This window comes from Bombus pascuorum, chromosome 9 (assembly GCF_905332965.1).
Source record: "Bombus pascuorum chromosome 9, iyBomPasc1.1, whole genome shotgun sequence".
Classification (NCBI taxonomy): Eukaryota; Metazoa; Arthropoda; class Insecta; order Hymenoptera; family Apidae; genus Bombus; species Bombus pascuorum.
Genome location: NC_083496.1, coordinates 4,536,809 through 4,551,843, shown reverse-complemented (window position 1 = coordinate 4,551,843; position 15,035 = coordinate 4,536,809). Strand labels below are relative to the sequence as shown.

Genomic DNA, 15,035 nt, shown 5'->3' with positions numbered 1-15,035 from the left:
CACTCTGTATTTCAGAACGCCAAGCATAGGATTTCAAAAAAATATCACTTTTTTAAAAAAGTTTTTTATTTATTTCATCAATATAATAAGACTGTTTTCTAAATCTGTAACTAATTCTAACATTGTCATTTGTTTGGCAGATAGAGCAATAATGACAACCCTTTAAACATTATTTAATGATACGTATAAAAAGGTCCTTGTTTTTTTACAAAATTTTTTATCAAATTTAGCTTGTATAAATATATATTGTCAACACGATGAAGTGTGTCTGTCATTATGGACAAATTATTATAAGAGGAATGAATAGCTTCGAGCACTGTTATGGAAATGCATTTCCATTCAGTATAAACATATTATTTTTAATGAATAAATTATATACAAAATGGTATTACTAAATTAATAGCTAACTAGTTCTGGTTAATATACTAAACACAGTTAGCAGAGAGACCAGATATTTGTTTATTTGGAAACAGTATCTGCTCTCTTAGTAAGATTACAATTTAAATTTTCAAATATTCCAATTTTACATTAGTCATTTAAAATAAAGTAATAAGTTAAAAATAACCAATTACAACAAAATGTCATGATATTTTGCGTGAGAAAGATATAGATAAGGATCTAACAAATTATTTCATAGTACTATATAAAAATATTGTAAAAACCAACAGGAGATGACAAAATGAAGACATTGCATTATTGGTATACATGGTGGTATACCCAAATTATGTTTCTGTTCCTAACAATTTGTTCTCAGTCTCATGTGTATCCTTTGCGCACTCACGTAAGTTTATACATCTTAGATGTCAATTTACTCATTTTGATTTAATAAGGTATTGGTATGTTTAACTTAATAAACCACAATTACTCAAATTGTTTTTGATTATAACATCGGTTACAGCATCAAACACAAACTGTATATTAGATGTGTCAGTAGCACATGTAAAATGTGTGTAAATTTGTTTCTGATCTTTTCTTTTATTCAAATTTTCGAATTTCATTTGAATGTAAGAAGCACATTCTTCATATGTATTGGCACCCTTATACTCTGGGAAACAAATAGTCAATGGGCTCCTAGTGATCTTTTCCTCAAAAAGATCTTTTTTGTTTAGGAATAAAATGATTGATGTTTCAACAAACCACTTACTATTACAGATAGAATCAAACAATTTCATCGACTCTATCATTCTATTCATTTCTTCATCCTCTGCAAGAACCAAGTCGTATCCACTTAATGCAACACAAAATATGATTGCAGTAACTCCTTCGAAACAGTGTATCCATTTCTTTCTTTCTGATCTTTGACCACCCACATCAAACATTCTGGTAGAGCAGAAAATTTCTTAGAAATGTTTCATAATACAAACTTAATAAAAACATCTTGAAATAAACTTACTTAAAATGTAAGCCTTTGAAAGAAAAGTGTGTTTCTACTATTCCTGTTGTTTTCACACGTGTTCTAAGAACATCTTGCTGAGTAGGAATATAATTAGGTTGTGCTATACGATCTAAAGCATTAAGGTAATATGCCGCAGAATCATTGAGCTGATATTCCCTACTACGTGTGAAACAAAGTTGTACTCCAGCGTCCTGCCATAATCGTTTCATTAATAGTGCCAGTTCCCCAGTTAGCTCACCCTCCTCTGCTGCAGAAGCTAGGGTAAAGAATTGACGTGCTATATCCTACAACATGATTAGATTTCTCTATTACTGATAAAACATGTATGATGTAATAGTATATGAAACATTTTTATTTAAAATTAATGTATTTACCGCTTTATTAGGGTCTGCAAAGTCAATTCTAAGTTGACCCATGGCTCTAATTATTGTCATAAGACTTTGAACTGTATTACTACAAACTACAGGTTTATATTGTTCACATTCTTCTTTACTATAGCCAGTTTCATGGATAATTTTCATTTGTTTTACTATAGTAGATTTTCCAGATTCTCCAGCTCCTTAAAACGAATACATTCGTATGTTTAATAAACATGTGTTACTGTGCATGTCAAAGCGTTTGATCTTCAAATTTTTCCCCTTGAGAACGATAATGAAGATACCGATATTCATGAATGGAAATTATATCTGACTGCAGTTGTCGGTAATCGAGTAAGTGTTCAATACGATATACAATGATTCATTCTAAACGATGATTCAAAGATTTCAGAAAAGCGCCCGCGCTACAGTTGCACGATTGCGCAAATCCGATAATTGATCGGAATGTGAATGACGTGAAAATATTATTTGGAGTAAAAACCAAACTCGATCGAAATATTACCTTAAAGAATTGATGGAAAAATGAGCGGAAAAAAACGTTTTGTCAGTAGTAGTACAGTGCAGCGATTTACTTTTACGACGAATTATCAAAACGTCGAGGAATACGTCGTCTTCTAAGAAGCGGATATTTGCAAAACAATATCATGAACAAAGTGAAGAAAGAAATGAAAGGATAACGATGGAACGATTCTTGCAAGGAGAAAGTATATAAACGAAAAGAAAAGGAGTAGAAATTACCAAGCAAGAGGAGCTTGACCTCACTGGCGGCCCGTTCCCCATCGGCTCTGAGATCCTTGTCGATCTTCTTAGACCTTTCCGCAGCTTCTTTCTCGCCGGTGGTGCTCACCGCACAACCCATTCTCGCCGGTCGTTCTTTCTATTCGGTGAAGAAAGAACGAGCACCATGCACGGTGCTCTTCGGAATAATCGGTTATTCGCCGCGCTCCCGTGTATGACACTTGTTGCACGGACGTGTGGGAACCGCCCGCACGCGGTTGTGCTCGCATACACACACTGATCGGATGTACAGCCTTGTACACTTGCTTATACGTCCCTCGTCAATGTAGCTATTATCGTTCAATACGTGCATACGTGCAATCTATTTCTCGTGATCACTCGCTGCTCCCCGTGATCCCATCAAAAACGATGACAATGGACCAAAACTGCACGAACCTGCGATACCGGCACGATCACTTTACGTACAGTTCGTGTACCCTCCTTCCTTACTCTACAGGACACAGTCAGGATTTGTCGAGATCCCTCGATCACGATCAACGGCCAATCCATGCTAAGATCGCGAGTCCTTTCTAGCCAATGGAAACGCTACAGGGATTATATTTGTTCGAATTCCAGGCGCCATCTGTGTCTACGAAATCCAGAATCGAAGATCGGTCCGACAGCGGGAGGATCATCTCGTAACTTAATTCATTCGATGATTATGTTCTGAATCATTTGGGCCCGCGGGCCCCAATCGAATACATAGACGGATTCGTATATTAATGTAAAACAATATAAGTTATGGTATGTTTATTGATCGAAATTAATTAAGAATTATATCTTATCTTGATAAATATTTATACCAATATGCTATCTTAGGAAGCTGTTATATTATATCATAGATTAAAATCGGACGTAACATCATCGGACGTAATAACATTTTCTAGATAAAAAGAGATAAGTATAGTTATATTTATATTCAATATAGAAGTAAGTTTAAAATTAATCAAATATCATAAAAAGCAGATATGTCAATAACTGTATCGATGTTATTTTATGTTATATTTTCAATACGTAATAATGACTAATAAAACATAATTCATATTATTTATATGATAAACGAGAGTGTTAGAAGAATAGGAAAGCATAAAATTGTTGTATTTGGACCCTGAGCTAGTTTCATTCAATTGTCAGGTTCATTATATAAGTCTATTTATACATTCCATTAATAACAGTTGACTAATCGGAATCGGCCCAACATTTCGCTGGATTCGATAATTTTTAAATTTCTGTGAACTCTTTAGAATACGTCCTCTCCCATAGTCCTAAAATTAACTTGCAATTTAAATTCTTCTGGTAAATTGCATTTGTGTTTGTTTTTAATGATAAATTATGTACAAATAAAAATTTGTTTAGCAAGCCAATTTCATTTGATTTTTATTCTATTTACTCTTCTGAATTATTGTTCTTAATATACTTATGTTAAATTCCTTTTAACAAAAATCTTACTCACCCTTATCATATTCAGTAAATTATCACGCAATTCTGATCATGAATGATTCAAATTTAATAATGTCCGTTACTTGTTTATATTTGACACAGCTATAGCTGCTTGTATGTGTCGACGACCCGTAATTGTCTTTCGTGATCAATTAGTACGATAAGCTTTCATGAGTGAATATGAATCCGCGCATCCGATCTGTCTAAGATGATGGAATCTTTAAAAATTTTGGTAAGTGTAAATCTGCCGTTCAAACGAAAAATTCGAATTCAAAGCTTAAAAATCAAATTTAATTTTTTAATTCAAATTTATAATGTTATATTTTAAATGATTATATTTTTATGTTACCTCAGCTTCTCTTCAGCTACATCAGTTTCATTTCTGTGCACATTTCGTTAACCGATCATTTCGACGAAAAGTTAAAGCAGACAAAAGTTGAGATAGCCAAGCTCTATTTTCGAGAAGAACCACCAGGTAAAAGAAATCAATAAACAGACTAAATATTCATGTTAGATATTTCTAAAGCTGCTTTAAAATATGGTAATCGTAGTTCATAAACACATCTACGATGTAAAATGGGATCAATTATGGTCAAAGAGGATCTACAAAAATCCACCTTTCATAGCGAATATATACGACAAGATACTTCTAATAGAAGCAAATCGTTTCATAGAATTTTCACTTAATTCTCCTTCTTCTAATCATACCTTGTCGCAAGGAATAATTCCAACTTCTAATAATGGTTCCATTAAATTTGTCAGGGTAGGTAAATTAGCGCTAATCACGATTACTTAAAATCACATTCGATAGTAAGTCATTTCAATTAATATGCTACAGAGTATCGTTTGGAAAAGTGTACTTTATCTACTAATTTGTTACGAAACTGGCTCGTGCAATATCTATACAAAAATAGATAATTTGCAATTAAAATATCGGCAGACCATTCGACATAAAGGATGTCCTACGGATGCCAATTTCTTCGTTCGTTCCAATCGACTTTATCTGGTAGTAGCCGATAACATTGGCCAATTTTCCGTACCTTCTTTGTAAGCGAAATTAGTAAACCATACATTTTGTAATTATTGTGCCTCGGAATTCACATATATTTTATATTAACGTAGAATATATCATTGGAGAGAAACGTATATGGATATAATAAAGGAAGTGATGACCATCGCCGCGATATCGGTCACTACGTTCAAATATAAGCAATCGACGATTATAATATTCGCACAGAATAATAGAGATGCATCCGGAATCGGTTCCATGGTGTACGAGTTTAAGGATACTAGCCTGGATACTATACAATTTTTGGAAACTTCCAATCCGATTTCTGTTCATCATTACAAACATGCGAACTTTAATTTCATTTTGCTAATAAACGAATATACACCGAGCAACTTGCTTTGGTGGGATGGTTGGTTTTTCTTTTTGCTCGTTTTCATTTACTTATTATCGATTTATGGAGAACTTATTCTTTTAGGACACGAACTATTAAGCTGGCAACAGTTGCCAGAAATAAGAACACTCAGTTTAGTCAGCATAGTAAACATCAATGATGACACCTTTTTCTTTGTAGCATATGATGTAAGCATAGAATTTGATAACTAATCAACGATTACGGAATTTTGTTCGTAAATACTAATTGTGTCACAGAACATCTTGCAACTGTACAAGTTTGAAAATGCATCGGATTATATCTTAATACACACTATGAAGCCAACCGATGGAATTCTGATTGATATACGAACTCAAATCGACAAGTCCACGATAATTATGGTGCTGGTTGTTATTAACTCGGATAAAACTTATAGCGTAGAATCGTGGAAGTTACGCATCGAAGAAATTCCCTCTGGTTTTTAATTATTCTGCTTAAAACGATAGCCCTCCAAAATTATGCATTAATTTAGTTACTGTAATGGTATTTTCAGAAAATTCGATAAAGGAAAGTGATACTTTATCGAAAAATTTGGCGGAACTGGTTGAGATATTGCTACAAAGAGAACTTTTCGTGGAAGAAGCTGAGTCTTTATGGCCCCTTTTGCAACCAGTACACGAGAACTTAACGATATCGGAATCTTTCGTTTTGCCAAATTTAATATTAGATGCAGGAACTGTAAATAACATCGACATCTTCGCAGACGAAGACATCGTTGCGCCTCGCGTGATGGAACGACGCTTAGAAAATTTAATCCACGAAATTGATGATGTTTTATCATCTAACGAATATTTAACGATGAACAACACGAATTCTATAAATGCAGATATTCTTGTCGATGGAAATGCATTCATCGAACAATTGCAGATTGATAGAATGATTGTAGATTTTCTTAATGATGTTAATATGCATTCGAACAATAATTCGGATAAGATACAAGAATTTTCGCAGGAAAGAAATATCACTGTAAACGATCTTAAAGTAGATTCCATTTGTGGAATCCCATATCAATGTATGTTCAATATTATTTTATCTAATAATAACAATGTCCCGATGATATGAAAGAATATATATATTTATCAAAAATATGATGTCGTTTTAGATTGGGCTTTAACCAATGATACATCGAAAATGAACATAAATATAGAGAAAGATGAAATTGAATTTTCAAACAACATCATATATTTAAATTCAAATATATCTTTAAGGAATTTAAACGTAAAAATGTTAAACGGCATAAATATCAATGATCTCTTCAATGAATTATTTATCATTAACCGTAATCAGAGAATTGAAGGTAGATTTCAAACCAAAGCAAATCATCTGAGATGAAATCTTTGATTTAATAGGCCGATATTTAAATTTAAATTAAATTTTTTAGGAAATGTTACCTTCAATAATACGTTAAACATCTACAATTTTACGACACAAATGTTAAATGGAAAACCATGGAATAACTATATGAACACAAAAACCAATCAAACTTTTGATAACTTTACCATGAGAAAGCTTCAAGTAGAAAATTTATATACCGATTCGATAAATGGTGTTCCGGTTTCAGAAGCAGCGCGAGTATCTACCGTCAACGTAATCAAAGGTATACGAAGTATGATTAGTTCAATTTTTGAAATCTTTTCGCACTATCTACATTCACACGAAGTATCTCATGTTTCACAGGGAAGACGAAAATTGCGAAATTACACGTAACAAAGGAACTTATAGTTGATTCAAACATTAACTCACCGATAAGTCCGTCACATCAAATTTACTCTAATGTCACTATTCATGGTAACTTGAAGATTGGAACATTAGATCTAGACAAGTACACAAAAATCTTTCTAAATAATGAAGAAATAGATCTAACTAATGTCTTTGGTACCTTTTGGACGAAATCGACTGATCAAATAATCGAAAATGATGTCATTTTTGAAAATAATTTAACTATAGATCGTTTGAATGCAAAATACATAAATGGATTTTCTGAAGATGAATTTTTGTACACTACTACAAGTATTATTCCAGAACATTTTAAAGGGATACATTTTGAAAATGTTCACGTAGACGATATGTTTTTCACCGAAGAAGGGGGCGATAATCTTTTTGAAATCGCTCCAGAATCAGTCACCATTCGAGAAAGATTGCACCTAAAGCATCTACGTGGAAACCAATTACTGATTGGCGTCTTTAATGGCCTCCTAGTAGCTGACATTTTAAACGGAAAGGAGCCATATATTTTTCCAGACGATATGAATTTCTTGACAATTCAGACTAAACAAATAAACATAGACGAGCTTAATTTCCCTTTCTTCTTACAGAATGCAAGAAATGTTAGCAAAGGTCAGGGAACGAAGTTCATAAAGACTCCAGAATTTCATGTAGAAAATCTTTATGTTGAAAAGATTAACGGTCTTGAAATGAAGAAACTTTTATCGTTAAAAGATACGAAAATACCTGACATAAAAGATTTGGTAATAAATGGTAATCTAACGGTTAAAGATGATTTAAAAGTAGCTCAAATTGGTGATCAGCCATCGATGAACTATTTAAGGAATATCCGTAAAAAAAATGTGTTTAATAATAAAAATACGATAATATTCCAAGAATTAACTGTACGGAATATTACGTTGAAATTTCTGCATGGTCATGACGTGAACGATATTTTCGAAGGTTTTCTTTCAAAGTCTAGAGAACAAAATATATCTGGCAACTTCACTTTTTACAATGTTACAACTGATAACATTAAAACTAGCTTCATCAATAATCAGAATATCTCTAAGTTGACATGGATCGACAAGCCTCTATTTCTAATAAAGGATATTAAATTTGATGATTTATTTGTAGAAGGGGATGCTATAACAAAGACTTTAAACAATCTCGATGTTAACGAGGTAAACACTGAAATATAAATTCATGATACCTTTGTTTTCTTATTATTCGATTGAATTCAATTATTCAAACATTTTATTACAGTTGTACGAGAGCATGCTTAACATACCAGTATCAAGAATTATTGATTTAAAAGTAAACGGGAACATTTCTTGGGATTTTCCCTCGACAAGTTCTGCTTCTTTGACATCGTTATTCGAAAACGCGGTAACTACAACTACAAATCAAACTATTCACGGTGGCACCATTTTTCAGGAAAATATATCAGCATCTACAATTGCGGGGAAATGTAAAGAAATCGACGAAATAAGTGATATCATTGTAGATGCTGTGATAGACGATGAAGACATCGAAATAATTGGCCAAAAGATTTTTAAAGATAATCTGGATATCGATACTATTTCAATGACCGATGATATCGATATTCCTATGATTAATAATATCAATATTTTCGAATTTAATAATTCTGTAGCGAGGAAAAGTAAAAAAGAAGTAATAACTGGAACTATAACATTCCTCGATGATGTAGCGATCGATCAAATCCTTGTTGATGATGACGTTCATAATGTTCCTTTGAATGGGGTAGCTCTGGTGACTGATAAATTACCTACGTATACATCTTTGAAAGATCTTGTTATATTGGAGGATATACATTTAAAGAATTTAGATGAAGTAAATTTTGATGAATTTTTAAAAGATCGTGTAACCATCGATGGAGAACACGAAATACTTGCTAACGTACAATTTGATGACACTGTTGAAATAACAGGTATATAATTATAAATAGATCGCATTAAAGATCAGATAATATTTAATTATTATTTCCTTTTCCATTAAGTTTTTAAAGCTGCAGGTTCATTATTTCAATTGTAAAGCATACACGATACTTACGTAATTACGTAAATTACATGAATTATTTAATATATACCTTAAATTCTTAGATTACAATATTTTCAAAAAATCTTAGGGAACACGAATCTCTCGCGAATTAATGGCATCTATCCCTCCGATTTGGTTCTGAATGAAAGAAAGGAAACACAAGTGGTATCTGGTTCAAAGGTCTTTGAAGAAAACGTCATAATAAATGGAAATATTTACACGTCGTTCATTAATGAAGTAAACGTATCGTTAGAATACTCTAATGGTATACAAAACGACGAAGACGTGGAAATCATAGGAGACTTGGTAATGTTGCTTGATTTCAATATTTGCAAACGGTATAATATATTAAAAAATTGGATATTTCTAGATTTTCGAGTCGAAAGTGAAGGTTCCAGAAAATGTGTTTGTTTCGAACTTAATGAATGGAATAAATTTAAATACTATTTTCTACGATTTACAACAAGAGACACGTCGGAACCTCCACATGTTCACGCAGAATGAATCTGAGATAGAGAAGAACATTGTTCGATCTACTTCGATTTCTGAAAATCTCGGCAATGTTTTCTTGTATTTGGAGCAGACAGATGAAAAGTTGAAAATTCAGGCACCCAACATCAAGAAGATCGATGTTGTTTATTACGAAAAGATCACAAAGCTGAATATGTTTGGAGAAGAACCAGGATCTCTTTGCGGACTTCCAGATAATTGTTCTTGCCCCACTGAATATATGGCTGAGCTCACCGAAAACGATTGTTACGTGCAAAGAATAAATAATAATAAAATAATACGAAATTATCACGAATTTCACAGTACATTTGGTATAAATGTAGTATCAAACACAATATCATATAGCCGTGAATGTACTTCAAACAATAGCAAAAACGAATTCATCATGATTTCTTGGATTAAATCTGAACTGATCGGTACAGAAGAAACGTTAGCTAATATAAAGGAAACGTCTTTAAAAATTCGAGGTTACATAAAGGACGCAAAGGTTTTCACGACACATGATAGTATGATATTTAAAACTAATAAAAACTCTTAAGATAGAAACTATTAAACTAATAAAATTATTTGTGTAATTTTTGTTAAACAGTACATAAGATATTTATATATGTATATATTTTAGATGCAGCTTTCGTAGTATTGGCAGTGTATTATGATACACTACTCGCAACACATCACACAAATTCTGTAATTTACAAGATTGATTTTGAGAACAATAATTTATCGTTGTACCAGAATATATCCACCGATGGAGCTTGGGCTATCGACATTTTCAAAGCAAATCATCGCGACATATATCTGCTGCTCGGTTGCTTCGGAAATTCTGAGAAATCGTATCTGTATAAATTGGACACTATTACCTCCAAAGTAATGAGCAGTTCGTCTTTAATTATTTTATAAAAATATTTTGGGCGATGATCCGATATAGATATTATTTTTTAGTTTATTATAATAAGAAGCTTTGAAGGTAAAACGCACAATGTGAAAAGTCTCATCCAAGAACAAGATTGTTTCGTTTTGGTAGACGATTTTGAAACGAATGCGATAAATATTTTTTATTATGATCCAGAATTTGATAATTTTTATGACTATCAAAGTCTATTTCATGATTCGCGAATCCATGGAGTGGAATGTTTCTATACAGATGGTGCGAGCAATATTTATCGATATTACGCTAAAATAACATTCACATTGCAATATAGTAAATTTTAAATCATATCTAAGATATTATCTTATTTCAGATTTTGGGAAGAGCGACTCCTTTATCATCGTTACGACGGAGAACGATCAGTTTTACATTTACGAATATATGTATGCTCAGGTAAGTTTTTATTGATCCATCAATTAAGTTGTTGAAATAATTTAGCATATATGTATATGTAGATTGTGTCACAAAATGGTTATTTTCAGAAGTTTCAATTGAAAATACACCACCGTATAGATGATTTACAAACGATGGTGCCATTCTATCATTTAGAAAATTACTATATTTTTAAGGGTACAAGCACGAATAGCACGACATTGAAAATAATAAAGCAGGGACCCTAATAATATTTTACAAAAACTTTAGTATATTAATTTATTTACCGTTATCGATGTATTATCTATAAACTAATGTACACACACACACATACATGGTATGCAATGTAGTGTAAAATAAATTAGAACATATATATATATATATATATATATATATATATATATATGCATATATATATATGTACATTTATAACATAAATCTGTAATTATATGCATCAAAGTATTAATATATTTCTAGTATTTAATATGTATACGGTTGTATTTTATTGCTCTGGATTGAGACACCTATAATATTTTCATCTAAAAAAATATATTTAGTGTTAATCGAATTGCGCCAGCGCGATTCAGACGAAAGTATTGGACTTTAATTCGTTCGTTTCTACAAAAGAGATTTAAGGGACAACCAATGGCGTAAAAATTATCACACGGAAATACAAGTAATTAAATCAATTAAATAGCAAACATTTTCAGAACAGGCGTAATAATATTGCACGACGAATTCTGTGACTGTCGAAATATTAAGTGTTAAGGTTTCAGTTTTTCACAAAGTGGAAGCCATCGAAACACATTGCAGGTTCTTCATTGTTGCTGTGTGGCACTATACTTAAAGTTTTAAGGTACATACAAGTATAAAAAGTGTTTCTTTATATACAGAAAGATTAAAAATGTTGCAAAATCAATGATTTAAAATGAAACTGTCAGGGTATTATATCACCATAGACGGGTAACTTTTATTTGTCTGTAATTAACCGTAAGCAAATTATAGTTCAAATATTAGCGTATGTAGATTAACTTATTTAATATAATTACGGTAGATAGAAGCTCTTCATCGACTTTAAAAAATTAAAACATAATCAACGAAATTTAATTGTCTCCTTGTATCCTGCATGTTTTTTTTTGGTTATGTTAATCTATGATGATTTGGCATAATAAAACATTTAACAATTCATTAACGCGATACTGATAATATTGTTACAATCGATTTTGCTAAAGTTAAAACAATAATTTTAATTTTTCTTTTTAACGAAATCTTTTTATTCTTTTAATCGGTAAACTATTTTAAGGTTATGACACGTATCAAAAATCTTCCATTACTAAATGATATTGAACACCCTATGTTTGTGTCATCGTTATAGCGTAACGTGTAATCATACTATAATTAAATTTGTCATTTCAAACAGAGCAGTTCCTTAAAGGCAGTAATGGCTGTCAAGGGGCTGGTAGCAGCAATTGTTCAATTCTTAACCCAACAATTAGAAGAAGGTGATATTACAGCAGATTCTCGAGAGAGCCTTGAAGTAGCAATACAGTGTTTAGAAAGTGCTTATAATGTACAAGCATCTGATACTCCAACAAATTTTAACTTATATGAAATATACAAGTCTTCCATCGAAAATGCAAAGCCCAATTTAGCTCCAGAAGCTACTCCAGAAGCAAAAACTGAAGCTGAAAGATTAAAAAATGAAGGAAATGCTCTCATGAAAGCTGAAAAACATCAAGAAGCTCTCACTAATTATACAAAGTATATATTTTTTATTTGAATAAAGATAAGATATATATTTTTCTATAAACATTGTAATGTTGTTTACATAATAGTATAATATTGTTTGTTTAGAGCAATTCAATTAGATGGTCGTAATGCAGTATATTATTGTAACCGTGCTGCAGCATATAGTAAAATTGGCAATTATCAACAAGCAATTAAGGATTGCCATACTGCATTATCCATTGATCCTTCGTATAGTAAAGCATATGGACGATTAGGTTTAGCATATTCTAGTCTCCAAAGACATAAAGAAGCTAAAGAAAGTTATCAGAAAGCTTTGGAAATGGAACCTGACAATGAAAGTTATAAAAATAATTTACAAGTAGCAGAAGAAAAATTAGCTCAGCCAAACATGAGCAATATGGGATTAAGTGGAGGTACATTGCCAGGCATGGATCTCAGTTCACTCCTAAGTAACCCTGCTCTTATGAACATGGCCCGTCAGATGTTATCTAATCCAGCACTTCAAAACATGGTGAGCAATTTTATGAGCGGTCAAGTAGAACAAGGAGGACATATGGATGCTCTTATAGAAGCGTAAGTATCACTCATACTTTTCAATCATTTGCTATCTGATATCATTAAAAAATATATCATATTTAAAAATTTTGTAGTGGTCAACATTTTGCTCAACAATTACAAAATGCGAATCCTGAATTAATTGAATCCTTAAGAAGGCAAATGGGAGGAAATCCAAATGATCCAGATCCACCACAACAAAATTAAGAAATCTATGATTATGATATATTTTGAAAATTCCACATAAAATGAATATAACTAAATTTAATTGGAACACATACATAGTTACAGAACAGTGTGTATCATTTTTAATATGAAAATGTGAAAAATGATGACTAAGATTAACTTACATTATCACTATCTTAAAATGATATTCATATACATATACTATACAAATTTTCCTATGACTGAATTATTGAACAGAACATGATAATTTGTTTTTTGGATGTGTGCTGATGATGTTTGATATGTGAAGATTAAATAATAAATGTTATAATATAGAATATAGTGAATATTTCGTGAATGAGATAGATATTCCAACATGTACTGTGTTGCTTTCTATGTCTTACAACATCGCTTTGAATCTATTCTAACTGATTTGTATAGTACAATACATTTTCTTACTTACCATAAAAATAATTTCTGTTTGATAAATTACTACGTTTTAAAAATTAAAAAGAAATTATGTTTTTTACCACCTACTTTAATGATAGTTATTTTGTTTTAAAATTGGATATGAAAGTATCAGAAAATTCAAAATATTTAAAAAGTTATAATGTTAGCTACCTTTACAATGAAAAATGTACATAATTAAATACATTCTAAATACGTAACAATCATATTATTAAATACTTTCAAAATATATTTTCTGTATCATTTCTTCAATTATTTCGCAACTAGTATTATATATAATGTAGAAATGTTATTAAAAGAAATAATCACTATGAAATAAAAAATACATTTTTAATCCAATAAGTGTATATTTAAGAAAATAATACAAATCCTCAGAGCCTTATTTCATACATTCTTTCAAATTAATAAAACGTACATGTCAATTCTGTGTGCGTCATACACTATCACGATCGTATGTCGTATACAGTGTACAGTAGTGACATCATTTTTATTTAGTATATCAAAGCATACATATAAAAACACAAACTTTTTTAGACTTCATACTCTATTTTGTTTTCATATTTGCATGTGTATGTAAATTCATATTTATGGATAATTGCAGATTCATACACTATTCGCCTTCACAAATAAATATCACCATCGATTAGTCTATTTGTTTATTCTCATCCTGGAGAATGACTTTTTCTATTATGTTATAAATTACATCTGTCATTCCTGAATTTCCATGAAACCGGTAAATTATTTGAAAAATAAAGGTAAAGTGATATAATGATAAGAATAAGACGATAATATTATATGAGAACATAACGTTTCATTCTTTTTTTATATCGGCTAAGTTTAATTTTTTAGGCGCGTTTGCATTGTTCATTCGAAATTATATGTCACACATTATCATATCAATCTACGAAAACATAAGTGTAAGTAAGTAATGTTATATCTATTACGTGAATTATACATATAATTTATTACTCTTATGCTTTTTTAATAAAAGATAATGTTCATATATATATATATATATATATATATATTTAAAATTAAATCGATCTTAAAAGCAAATAGTTTATTCATACTAGTTTTTTATTCGTTTCATGATT

General features: G+C 31.1%; 3 protein-coding genes across 5 annotated transcripts; 2 read left to right on the top strand and 1 right to left on the bottom strand.

The window, feature by feature from the left end:
* Window positions 1-48: 48 nt before the first annotated feature.
* Window positions 49-3,033, bottom strand: LOC132910591 (guanine nucleotide-binding protein G(i) subunit alpha). Its single transcript, XM_060966366.1, has 4 exons — window positions 2,512-3,033; window positions 1,771-1,955; window positions 1,394-1,680; window positions 49-1,320 (listed from the first exon to the last, which is right to left on the bottom strand). Exons 1-4 carry the CDS (start codon window positions 2,630-2,632, stop codon window positions 843-845), a joined length of 1,071 nt encoding a protein of 356 aa, XP_060822349.1. The 5' UTR covers window positions 2,633-3,033; the 3' UTR covers window positions 49-842.
* Window positions 3,034-4,110: 1,077 nt separating this feature from the next.
* LOC132910500 (uncharacterized) lies at window positions 4,111-11,494 on the top strand. The gene is made up of 18 exons (XM_060966245.1): window positions 4,111-4,222; window positions 4,345-4,465; window positions 4,542-4,753; window positions 4,829-5,037; window positions 5,113-5,408; window positions 5,475-5,578; window positions 5,648-5,846; window positions 5,923-6,441; window positions 6,532-6,726; window positions 6,811-7,026; window positions 7,107-8,317; window positions 8,400-9,084; window positions 9,283-9,500; window positions 9,565-10,210; window positions 10,327-10,571; window positions 10,647-10,851; window positions 10,946-11,025; window positions 11,115-11,494. The coding sequence occupies exons 1-18, from the start codon at window positions 4,199-4,201 to the stop codon at window positions 11,250-11,252; spliced, it is 5,523 nt and encodes a 1,840-aa protein (XP_060822228.1). The 5' UTR covers window positions 4,111-4,198; the 3' UTR covers window positions 11,253-11,494.
* Window positions 11,495-11,617: 123 nt separating this feature from the next.
* On the top strand, window positions 11,618-14,283 carry LOC132910501 (small glutamine-rich tetratricopeptide repeat-containing protein alpha-like). 3 transcript variants are annotated; one of them, XM_060966247.1, is made up of 4 exons: window positions 11,618-11,860; window positions 12,425-12,765; window positions 12,859-13,326; window positions 13,404-14,283. In XM_060966247.1, the coding sequence occupies exons 2-4, from the start codon at window positions 12,446-12,448 to the stop codon at window positions 13,513-13,515; spliced, it is 900 nt and encodes a 299-aa protein (XP_060822230.1). In that variant the 5' UTR covers window positions 11,618-11,860; window positions 12,425-12,445; the 3' UTR covers window positions 13,516-14,283. The 3 variants fall into 3 exon arrangements, with proteins under 3 accessions (XP_060822230.1, XP_060822231.1, XP_060822232.1); XM_060966248.1 differs by having other exon boundaries at window positions 11,618-11,967; XM_060966249.1 differs by lacking the exon at window positions 11,618-11,860 and adding an exon at window positions 11,861-11,994.
* Window positions 14,284-15,035: the final 752 nt, after the last annotated feature.